The sequence below is a fragment of the Nerophis lumbriciformis genome, linkage group LG14, assembly GCF_033978685.3.
Source record: "Nerophis lumbriciformis linkage group LG14, RoL_Nlum_v2.1, whole genome shotgun sequence".
NCBI lineage: Eukaryota > Metazoa > Chordata > Actinopteri > Syngnathiformes > Syngnathidae > Nerophis > Nerophis lumbriciformis.
In genome coordinates this window covers 10,901,759-10,914,366 of record NC_084561.2, presented here as the reverse complement: position 1 = coordinate 10,914,366, position 12,608 = coordinate 10,901,759, and the positions used below count along the sequence as shown (strand labels likewise).

The window sequence follows — 12,608 nt, the reverse complement described above, 5'->3', positions numbered from 1 at the left end:
TTTTAATGGGAGCATTCACATACCATGGTTTATATAGGGCACAGAGTGGGTGGGTACAGGCTGGTGTAGGGGCGTGGTGATTGGCTCATGTGTTACCTAGGAGGTGTTTCCGTCTGTGGCGGCATGCTGTTACAATTTCGCTGCGTTTGTTGAGGGATGACAGGTCTGGACGGTAAATAATAAACAGTTTCTCTTTCAAGCATAGGTTGCATCTTTTATTACCACTATTGTAAGGTGTGCTGGATGCAAGGATTTGCCATGTTATTGAATATTCAACATTATTGTCTTTGAGGTCCCAAATGTGTTTGCTGAGTTCTGTGGTATTCCGCAGGTTTTGGTTCCTGAAAGAAGCCTTGTGATTGTTCCATCTGGTTTTGAATTCTCCCTCGGTTAATCCTACATATGTGTCGGATGTGTTAATGTCCTTGCGTATTACCTTAGATTGGTAGACAACTGATGTTTGTAAGCACCCCCTGTTGAGAGGGCAATCAGGTTTCTTTCGACAGTTACAGCCTTTGTTGGTTTTGGAGTCGCTCTGTCCGGGGGCCGACGGCTCATTTGCAATTGTTTTGTTGTGGTTTGAGATGATTTGTCGTATATTGTTCATGCAGCTGTAGCTCAATTTAATGTTGTTCTTGTTGAATACTTTTCTTAGGGTGTTGTCTTTGGGAAAGTGTTTGTCAATCAGATTGAGGAATTTGTGTCCAATGTTAGTTGAGACGTTTTTGCTGTATGGGGAGTTGTACCAGATGATGTCGTTTCATTTTCTGTTCTTTTTTGGCTGGTTTCCTGGCGTGGGTTCATAGGTGAGGGTGAAATTGTATCCGCTTTCATCAAGGGCTTTTTGGTACGGGGGGGTTGCTTGGTCAAATTCAGCTTTGCTAGGTGACAGCATCGATAGCCTTTTATTAATTCCGGTAGGTATTCTTTTCGTGGTGGTGGGTGGGTGGTTGCTGTCATGGTGCACGTATTGGAGTGTTGTGTTGGGTTTCGTGAATGGTTGGTAGCTGTTATTTCTCAGGTTGAAAGTGACGTCAAGGAAGTTGACGGTTTGCTTGTTGGCTTCAATCGTGATCCGTAGGCCGTTCTCTTTGAAAATTTGGAATATGCGCTTCTTGGTATTCTCGCTGCTCCTTGGCGAGGCGCGACACACTGCCAGTCCGTCATCACGGTAAATACCAAGGTTCAGATTGAGGCTAGCGAGCTGGGAGAGGAGGAAACTCCCAACGAGTTCACACGTTTCTGCTCCGTCAAAACTTCCCATAGTGACGTCAAATGTTGCATTGTTCTTTTTTTGCCATGGTGTACTGTTGTGGATGAGAATGGAGTTTTTTGCGTGGATGATGATGTTTATATATATATATATATATATATATATATATATATATATATATATATATATATATATATATATATATATATATATATATATATATATATATATGTATATATAACTTTTAATTTACAACCACCTGGCGCTGTTTTGTACTGTTTTTGTACTGTTTTGTACTTATTTTGATTATTGTTTCTCGACTGTTTGTAAATGTTGAAATTTATAAATAAAGTTTAAAAAAAAAAAAAACACACCAGTGTCCAAAACCTCATTATAGTATTGGTTAAGTTTTATATTCATAAATGTAAGTTTCTCAATACCCGACCTGTTTTTTTGTACCTTTAAAAAAAGAGTTACAACTCTACGTTAAAACACTCTGTACCTCTAACAACCAAAAAGCTGTGAAAACGATGACGTGTTCCAAATTTAAGTTATTTACTGAACTTGTGTGAGGCTATGGCTTTGCACTTTGTTTTATATATATATATATATATATATATATATATATATATATATATATATATATATATATATATATATATATATATATATATATATATATATATATATATATATTGCATTCTATTTTAGTTACTTTATTGAGTTTACAACCCCCTGGCGCTGATTTGTACTGTTTTTGTATTTATTTTGAATATTATTATTTCTCAATTGTTTGTAAATGTTGCTTTATTGTTTATAAATATAGGTTTATTCAATTTTTTTTTTTTTCAAAAAGACAGCAGTGTCCAAAGTATGGCCCAAAGACCATTTGTGGACTGCTGCTCATTTTTTGACCTCCTTTGGCACAATCTAAATACTTTATTTTTAAAGTATTTAGTATCAGTCTAAGGGTCCAGCCTTAGACTGATATTTTTTACTCTTCCCCCCTTTCCCAATATCACCTTTTTCCCCACCTTTTTTAAGGAGCGCCATAAGTGGCTGACCCGTTGGCGGTCCCGTCTTGTTTCCCTGTAACGTATGTCTGCTCTTAGTGGGACTGTGCCAAAAATGAAATTTCAGTTCTTATGTGTCTTGTACATGTTAAAGAATGGACAACAATAAAGCATCTTGAATCTTGAACCTTGAATAGCAAATGGACTAGAAAATGAGTCAAAGTCAAAGAAAACACAGCATTTGGATTCCCTTTTTTTAATGTAAATATTTTTACTTTTAAATGTTTTAATTTTTTTGTTTTTACCCACTTGTCTGGTCAATTATTCTGAAATGTAAAGTAAATCTAACATACACACACCAGGTAGTACTGTATACAATGTTGTATTCACATTTTATTTTGTCATTATTATTATTACTTTTTACATACATATATGCATTATATTCTTAGTTGTGTAAATGTAAATGATTCCAGTCCACGTCGTGTCTTATAACTGCGACCAGTGATTGTTTCCATGATTTAAAAAAAAAAAAATTGTTAAAAAAAAAAAACTTTAAAAAACGAGCCGGTCTTTTGAAGGGTTCTTTCAATGCAACGCTCTTCAAAATATGTCTCCCTTCAAAGAGCCATAACATCACATCCATCCATCCATTTACTACTGCTTGTCCCTTTCGGGGTCGCGGGGGGCGCTGGAGCCTATCTCAGCTGCATTCGGGCGTAATGGACAAGTCGCCACCTCATCGCAGGGCCCATCTCCTAGAATTGTTGACGTGACGTTTCAAACGTTTCAAATTAGCAATCGGCTTATAAATATAAAAAAATAAAAGTTTCGTCTTTTGAGGTAGAACACAATATTATGTTATTAGTTGAAAAACAATGAATAGCTTATATTATATTAAGAAATGTTTTAAAAACAGGCTAAATCTAAGACAACGGTTAGGGGTCCTTGAAACCATGACAACCACAACAAACGCTAGCGAACGTCACAATTTTAAATTCCTTCTGACGAGCAACTTACATGTATTAAATAAAAGCTCTCATTTTTGGAGGTAGAACACAATATTACGTTATTAGTTGGGAAAACATATCAGCTTACATTACATTAAGAAATGTTTTTCAATCAGGCTAAATCGAAGACAACCTTTAGGGGTCTTTGAAACCATGACAACCACACAAACGCTAGCTAACGTTTTAAATGAGCAAACCATTTCCTTTTGGTGAACGGCTTGTGAATATAAAAAAATCCATCGTGTTCGGAGGTAGAATTCATTATTAGTTGGAAAACAACGATTAACTTGTATTACATTTAAGAAATCATTTTAAATCAGGCTAAACCCAAGACAACCTTTCGGGGTCCTTGAAACCATGACAACCACACAAACACTGGCCAATGTTTCAAGGTAGCAAACCAATTCCTTTTGGCGAACAGCTTACATCAAATACAAACGCTCTTACGTTATTGGGTTGGAAAATAACGGTTAACTTACATTACATTTAGAAATATTTTTAAATCAGGCTAAATCTAAGACAACACGTAGAGGTCCTTCGCGGGTCCTTGACGTGGCATTGGCCTTGGTCATAGATATAGAAAGTTAGAGACTGCTGCCTTATCATTAAAGACAATACATACATAATTAAAATAAATCACAACTTGCCCATTATTCAATACTTTATGTCGATATAAAATGATGTGCTATTATTTTACAACACTGTATTATTCTTACTTTTGTTTAATCTATGAAAGTCCTCACTTTGCCCCTACTAGTTTAGGCTCGCCCTTGTAATCTATGAAAGTCCTCACTTTGCCCCTACTAGCTTAGGCTCGCCGCGGGCACACAGTGAAAGAGGCGTGTCTCATTTAGCCATTCAGATCTATGGCACCAGCATCGGACCCTTAGCAAAATGGCGACAGGCAGCTCATTCTTGTGACATTTTCTCTTTAAAGTGCATTTAGTTGTGATTTTTCGAACACTTTTTATGTTAATATTTCAAGTAGTGTATGTTTGAACTAAAACAATGAGCGAATGGGCGGGATTTTCAGAAGACGAACTGCGAAGAATGCAGCATAAAGGTAACGTTGGTCGACTTTGTATGACTGGTTTTTCGACATTGCGTGAAGTCCCATTAAGTGTTTTTTTGTTTAATTGCAACTTTTATTAGTAGATTGCACAGTACAGTACATATTCCGTACAATTGACCACTAAATGGTAACACCCGAATAAGTTTTTCAACTTGTTTAAGTCGGGGCCCACGTAAATCAATTCATGGTACAAATATATACTATCATCATAATACAGTCATCCCACAAGTTAATCATCAGAGTATATACATTGAATTATTTACATTATGTACAATCTTGGGGGTGGGATGAGGAGGGTTTAGTTGATATCAGCACTTCGGTCATCAACAATTGCATCATGAGAGAAATGGACATTGAATCATCAGAGAAATGGACATTGAAACAGTGTAGGTCTGACTTGGTAAGATATGTACAGCGAGCAGAGAACATAGTGAGTTTAGAAAGCATAAGAACAAGTATATACATTTGATTATTTACATTTGGTTATTTACAATCCTGGGATGTGGAAGGGGGAGGGTGTTAGCATACTTGCCAACCCTCCCGGATTTTCCGGGAGACTCCCGAAATTCAGCGCCTCTCCCGAAAACCTCCCGGGACAAATTTTCTCCCGAAAATCTCCCAAAATTCAGGCGGACCTGAGTGACGTGTCGACATCCTGTTTTCACGTCCGCTTTCCCACAATATAAACAGCCTGCCTGCCCAATCACATTATAACTGTAGAATGATGGAGGGCGAGTTCTTGGTTTCTTATGTGGGTTTATTGCTAGGCAGTTTCATTAACGTCCTCCCAGCGCGGCAACAACACACAACTACAGCAGTCATGTTTTCGTCTACCGTAAAGCAGTTCGTCTGCCGTAAACAGCAATGCTTGTGACACTCTTAAACAGGACAATACTGCCATCTACTGTACATTGCATATGTGACATTAACATCTAGGGCTTTTAGAGAGTGCAGTGCACAACTGCGCACACAACAAGGAGACGAAGCAAAATGCATCATCAGAGAGGGTGTTCAGCATGGTTAGAAAAATAGTGACAGAGAATAGAACACGGATGGACAATTCAACCCTTAACTCAACAATGAGTAGATGAGTGTTATGTGTGTGTATATGTGTAAATAAATGAACACTGAAATTAAAGTATTTCTCTTATATATATATATATATATATATATATATATATATATACCGGTACATATATATATATATATATATATATATATATATATATATATATATATATATATATATATATATATATATATAGCTAGAATTCACTGAAAGTCAAGTATTTCTTATATATATATATATATATATATATATATATATATATATATATATATATATATATATATATATATGAAATACTTGACTTGATGAATTCTAGCTGTAAATATACTCCTCCCCTCTTAACCACGCCCCCAACCACACACCCCACCCCCACCCCCAACCTCCTGAAATCGGAGGTCTCAAGGTTGGCAAGTATGGTGTTAGTCAAGGGTTGAGGTTGACTGTTGTTCGCCTTGATTATTTTTTTGAAGAATCTAGGCTCGCCAACGCTCGCAAGTCGAGACCGGCCAGCCGGGGTTTGCATCAAAGTCACCGGGAGAGAAATTTGCACCGGGTGGCTGATGAAAGTGCAGGGTTGTGTTCTACTGGACTACCGCCGGACCAGCAGCTCAATAAAGTACCAAGCAGGGACGAAGCCAAGATGGCTCCTGCAGCTCCAACTGTCAAAAAGGAAGAAATGACACATGACAAGTGTCGTGAAGATGTAGTAGAGGAACCACTTCCGGATGTGAAGGAGCTGGATAAACAACAGATTCAACTGTATGTGTTTTTTTTATATTTTCCATTTAAAAAAAAAAAACCTCTCAATGCTAAAATATGATGCTTTACAGCCGAGACCAGGCTCGCCTGGAGCAACTGCAACAGGAACAGAAGTCGATGGAAGAGATGAACAAGCGCAAGAAGGCTCTGCTCACCAAAACCATCGCTGAGAAGTAAGCGCCCTGATTACGTCACACGCTGGTGAACACGATCCTCAAACTTTGTTCTCCGAAGGTCCAAACAGACTCAAGCTGAGGCTGTGAAGCTGAAGAGAATCCAGAAGGAGCTGCAAACCCTGGATGACATGGTTTCTAACGACGTCTGCATTCTGAGAGGAAGGATCGATGAAGCCAGCTGGGACTACGCCACCGCCAGGTAGCGACGTGCACGCTAGTCAAGGAACCTATTGGACACCTGATAATAAACCAAGAGGGTTTATCTGTCCATCGGTTGGGAGCAAAAGTGCGTCGAATATTGGAGTGAAGTTTTCTACTTGACTAACTTTTCTAAATATTTAACTGTTTGAAGCGTTTAACTGGTGAAAGTAAGATAAGTTAATCTAGCACAAGTAGTTGAACTAGTAAAAGTAGGAAAAAAATAACTAGTGAAAGTATCCATCCATCCATTTTCTGCCGCTTGTCCCTTTTGGGGTCGCGGGGGGTGCTGGAGCCTATCTCAGCTGCATTCAGGCGGAAGGCGGTGTACACCCTGGACAAGTCGCCATCTCATCACAGGCCAACACAGATAGACAGACAACATTCACACACTAGGGCCAATTTAGTGTTACCAATCAACCTATTCCCAGGTGCATGTCTTTGGAGGTGGGAGGAAGCCGGAGTGAAAGTAGAAAGGTTAAATTAGTGAAGGTATTTAAACTAGTGAAAGTAGAAGAGTTATTCAAGTTAAACCAGTAAAAGTACAAAAGTTAATCTAGTTAAAGAAAAGTTGAACCAACAAAAGTAGAAAACAAACTAGCGGAAGTAGTTAAACTAGCAAAATAAGAAGTAAATAAACAAGTAAGAAAACTAGAAAAGTTAAACGTGCAAAAAGTAAGAAAAGTTCAACTAGCGAGAGTACTTCAACTAGTGAAAGAAGTAAAGTTAAACTAGTGAAAGTAGGAAAAAAATAACTAGTGAAAGTAGAGAGGTTAAATTAGTGAAGGTATTTAAACTAGTGAAAGTAGAACAGTTATTCAAGTTAAACCAGTAAAAGTACAAAAGTTAATCTAGTTAAAGAAAAGTTGAACTAACAAAAGTAGAAAACAAACTAGCGGAAGTAGTTAAACTAGCAAAATAGGAAGTAAATAAACAAGTAAGAAAACTAGTGAAAACTTGAAAAGTTAAATGTGCAAAAAGTAAGAAAAGTTCAACTAGCGAGAGTACTAGTAACTAGTAACTAGTGAAAGTAGTTAAACAAGTGAAAGTAAGAAAAGTAAAACACAAAAGTCACATTCGTGAAAGTAAGAGGAGTTTAACTAGCCAGAGGAGTTTAACTAGCCAGAGTCATACTTGCCAACCCTCCCAATTTTACCGGGAGACTCCCGAATTTCAGTGCCCCCTCACGTCCGCTTTTCCTCCATACAAACAGCGTGCCGGCCCAGTCACATAATATATGCGGCTTTTACACACACACAAGTGAATGCAAGGCATACTTGATCAACAGCCATACAGGTCACACTGAGGGTGGCCGTATAAACAACTTTAACACTGTTACAAATATGCGCCACACTGTGAACCCACACCAAACAAGAATGACAAACACATTTCAGGAGAACACCCCCCCCCCCAATCTCCCGAATTCGGAGGTCTCAAGGTTGGCAAGTATTGCCAAAGTACTTGAACTATTAAAAGTACTTAAACTAGTAAAAATATGTAAACTAGCGAAAATAGTTCAACTAGTGAAAGAAGAACATTTCAACTAGTGAGAGTAAGAAAAGTTCAACGAACGAGAGTACTTAAACTAGTAAAAGTAGTTGAACTAGTACAATATTTAAACATGTGAAAATAGTTCAACTAGTTAAAGAACACAAGTTCATTTTGCGAGAATACTCAAACTAGTGAAAAGAGTTAAACTGGTGAAAGTAAGACAAGTTAAATTAGTCCAAGTAGAAAAGTTAAACTGGTGAAAGTAAGACAAGTTAAATTAGTCCAAGTAGAAAAGTTAAATTAGTGAAAATTGAAAAGTTAAACTATCAATGGTAAAAAGGTTCAACTAGTGAAAGCAAGTACAGTTTAACTATTCAAAGTAAGAAAAGTTCAAATCGCAAGTGTACTTAAACTAGTGAAAGTAGTTAAACTAGTACAATATTTAAACTTGTGAAAATAGTTCAACTAGTTAAAGAACAAAAGTTCATTTTGCGAGAATACTTAAACTAGTGAAAAGAGTTAAACTGGTGAAAGTAAGACAAGTTAAATTAGTCCAAGAAGAAAAGTTAAATTAGTGAAAATTGAAAAGTTAAACTATCAATGATAAAAAGGTTCAACTAGTGAAAGCAAGAACAGTTTAACTATTCAGAGTAAGAAAAGTTCAAATTGCAAGTGTACTTAAACTAGTGAAAACAAGAAAACATAATAAAAGTTCAACTTACAAAAGAGCATTTAAAGTATAGAAAATAGATAAACTAATGAAAATAGTTAAACTAGTGAACGTAAGAAAAGTTAAATTAGTGAAAATGGAAAAGGTAAACTATCGAAAATAAAAAGTTGAACTCTCGAAAGTACTTGTAGTGAAAGTAAGAAAAGTTCAACTAGCGAAAGTAGTTAAACTAGTGAGAATAGTTAAACTAGTGAAAGTAAGAAAAGTTAAATTAGTGAAAGTGAACTAGTGAAACAAATAACTGTATAACTAATCAAATAAACTAGTGCAAGTAAGAAAAGTTGAATTAGTCAAAGTAAACTAGTGAAATTAATGTTTAACTAATAAAAGAAAAGTTCAACTAGCGAAAATAGTTAAACTCGTGAGAATAGTTCAACTAGTGAACGTAAGAAAAGTTCCAATCGCAAGAGTTCTTAAACTAGTGAAAGTAGTTAAACTATAGTTAAAGCAAGAACACATAAAAGTTCAACTAGTGAAAATAGATAAACTAATGAAAATATTTTAACTAGTGAAAGTAAGAAAAGTTAAATTAGTGAAAATGGAAAAGTTAACCTATTAAAAATAAATACATGTAACTTGCTAAAATAGTTATACTGAAAGTAAGAAAAGTTCAACAAGCAAAAATAGTTAAACTAGAGAGAGTAAGAACATTCAATTAGTGAAAGGAAACTAGTGAAAGAAAAACGTTTAACTACCGGTAATAAAAGAACATTTGAACTAGTGAAAGTAGTTAAACTATAGTTAAACTAGTTAAAGCAAGAACACATACAAGTTCAACTAGTGAAAATAGATAAACTAATGACAATAGTTACACTAGTGAAAGTAAGAAAAGTTAAATTAGTGACAATGGAAAAGTTAACCTATTAAAAGTAAATAAATGTATCTTGTGAAAATAGTTATACTGAAAGTAAGAAAAGTTCAACAAGCAAAAGTAGTTAAACTAGTGAGAATAGTTAAACTAGTGAAAGTAAGAAAAGTTAAATTAGTGAAAGTAAACTAGTGAAACAAATAACTGTATAACTAATCAAATAAACTAGTGTAAGTAAGAAAAGTTGAATTAGTCAAAGTAAACTAGTGAAAATAATGTTTAACTAATAAAAGAAAAGTTCAACTAGTGAGAATAGTTCAACTAGTGAAAGTAAGAAAAGTTCCAATCGCAAGAGTTCTTAAACTAGTGAAAGTAGTTAAACTATAGTTAAACTAAGTTCAACTAGTGAAAATAGATAAACTAATGAAAATATTTAAACTAGTGAAAGTAAGAAAAGTTAAATTAGTGAAAATGGAAAAGTTAACCTATTAAAAATAAATAAATGTAACTTGCGAAAATTGTTATACTGAAAGTAAGAAAAGTTCAACAAGCGAAAGTAGTTAAACTAGTGAGAGTAAGAAAATTCAATTAGTGAAAGAAAAACGTTTAACTAATAAAAGAACATTTGAACTAGTGAAAGTAGTAAAACTAGTGAAAGTAAGAAAATCGTAGGATAAAAAGAAGTGAAAGAAGAGCTGAGTTGAATGTATGTTTGTAAGGAGTAAGTTGGCATGTGTGATCCTTTTTAGAATGTTCTAGTAGTTTGTGTTGTCCTGTCCTATTAGCACAGTCAGACACGTTTTCATGGGCTTCACAAAATCCTTCGTGCGTGTCTCAGAAAGCGCTACGAGAAGGCAGAGACGGAGTACGTGACGGCCAAGATGGACCTCCACAAGAAGTCGGAGGTGAAGGAGCAGCTGACGGAGCATCTCTTCGCCATCATCCAGCAGAACGAGCTGCGTAAAGCTCACAAGCTGGAGGAGCTCATGCATCAGCTGCAGGCCACCGAGGAGGAGCTGGAAAGGCAGAGGGCGGAAGACGAGAAGACATCTGAGCCACCGAGACCTCAGGAGAACGGCGTCACGGACAATCAGGAGACAACGGCGCAGTCTGGACCTGCACAGGAGGAACATCAGGAGGAGGATGGCGGCGTTAATGTGGAGCACCGACTCCCCGACCAAACTCAGCCTGAGCAAGATTTCCAAACAGCGCAGACGTGACTTGTGTCACTTTTATGGACGTTTTAAGCATACTTGTACAAACCCTGTTTCCATATGAGTTGGGAAATTGTGTTAGATGTAAATATAAACGGAATACAATGATTTGCAAATCATTTTCAACCCATATTCAGTTGAATGCACTACAAAGACAAGATATTTGATGTTCAAACTCATAAACTTTATTTTTTTTTGCAAATAATAATTAACTTAGAATTTCATGGCTGCAACACGTGCCAAAGTAGTTGGGAAAGGGCATGTTCACCACTGTGTTACATGGCCTTTCCTTTTAACAATACTCAGTAAACGTTTGGGAACTGAGGAGACATTTTTTTTAAGCTTCTCAAGTGGAATTCTTTCCCAATCTTGCTTGATGTACAGCTTAAGTTGTTCAACAGTCCGGGGGTCTCCGTTGTGCTATTTTAGGCTTCATAATGCGCCACGCATTTTCAATGGGAGACAGGTCTGGACTACAGGCAGGCCAGTCTAGTACCCGCACTCTTTTACTATGAAGCCACGTTGATGTAACACGTGGCTTGGCATTGTCTTGCTGAAATAAGCAGGGGCGTCCATGGTAACGTTGCTCCAAAACCTGTATGTACCTTTCAGCATTAATGGCGCCTTAACAGATGTGTAAGTTACCCATGTCTTGGGCACTAATACACCCCCATACCATCACAGATGCTGGCTTTTCAACTTTGCGCCTATAACAATCCGGATGGTTCTTTTCCTCTTTGGTCCGGAGTATACAACGTCCACAGTTTCCAAAAACAATTTGAAATGTGGACTCGTCAGACCACAGAACACTTTTCCACTTTGTATCAGTCCATCTTAGATGAGCTCAGGCCCAGCGAAGCCGATGGCGTTTCTGGGTGTTGTTGATAAACGGTTTTCGCCTTGCGTAGGAGAGTTTTAACTTGCACTTACAGATGTAGCGACCAACTGTAGTTACTGACAGTGGGTTTCTGAAGTGTTCCTGAGCCCATGTGGTGATATCCTTTACACACTGATGTCGCTTGTTGATGCAGTACAGCCTGAGGGATCGAAGGTCACATATGTTGCTCCAAAACCTGTATGTACCTTTCAGCATTAACGGCGCCTTAACAGATGTGTAAGTTACCCATGTCTTGGGCACTAGTACACCCCCATACCATCACACATGCTGGCTTTTCAACTTTGCGCCTATAACAATCCGGATGGTTCTTTTCCTCTTTGGTCCGGAGGACACGACGTCCACAGTTTCCAAAATCAATTTGAAATGTGGACTCGTCAGACCACAGAACACTTTTCCACTTTGTATCAGTCCATCTTAGATGAGCTCAGGCCCAGCAATGCCGACGGCGTTTCTGGGTGTTGTTGATAAACGGTTTTCGCCTTGCATAGGAGAGTTTTAACTTGCACTTACAGATGTAGCGACCAACTGTAGTTACTGACAGTGGGTTTCTGAAGTGTTCCTGAGCCCATGTGGTGATATCCTTTACACACTGATGTCGCTTGTTGATGCAGTACAGCCTGAGGTATCGAAGGTCACGGGCTTAGCTGCTTACATGCAGTGATTTCTCCAGATTCTCTTAACCCTTTGATGATATTACGGACCGTAGATGGTGAAATCCCTAAATTCCTTGCAATAGCTGGTTGAGAAAGGTTTTTCTTAAACTGTTCAACAATTTGCTCACGCATTTGTTGACAAAGTGGTGACCCTCGCCCCATCCTTGTTTGTGAATGACTGAGCATTTCATGGAATCTACTTTTATACCCAATCATGGCACCCACCTGTTCCCAATTTGCCTGTTCACCTGTGGGATGTTCCAAATAAGTGTTTGATGAGCATTCCTCAACTTTATCAGTATTTATT

At 37.3% G+C, this 12,608-nt stretch overlaps 1 protein-coding gene across 1 annotated transcript; it reads left to right on the top strand.

Annotated features, from left to right (window-relative positions):
* Window positions 1-4,109: 4,109 nt before the first annotated feature.
* On the top strand, window positions 4,110-10,852 carry gorab (golgin, rab6-interacting). The gene is made up of 5 exons (XM_061976413.1): window positions 4,110-4,296; window positions 5,845-6,133; window positions 6,205-6,306; window positions 6,368-6,508; window positions 10,375-10,852. The coding sequence occupies exons 1-5, from the start codon at window positions 4,242-4,244 to the stop codon at window positions 10,754-10,756; spliced, it is 969 nt and encodes a 322-aa protein (XP_061832397.1). The 5' UTR covers window positions 4,110-4,241; the 3' UTR covers window positions 10,757-10,852.
* Window positions 10,853-12,608: the final 1,756 nt, after the last annotated feature.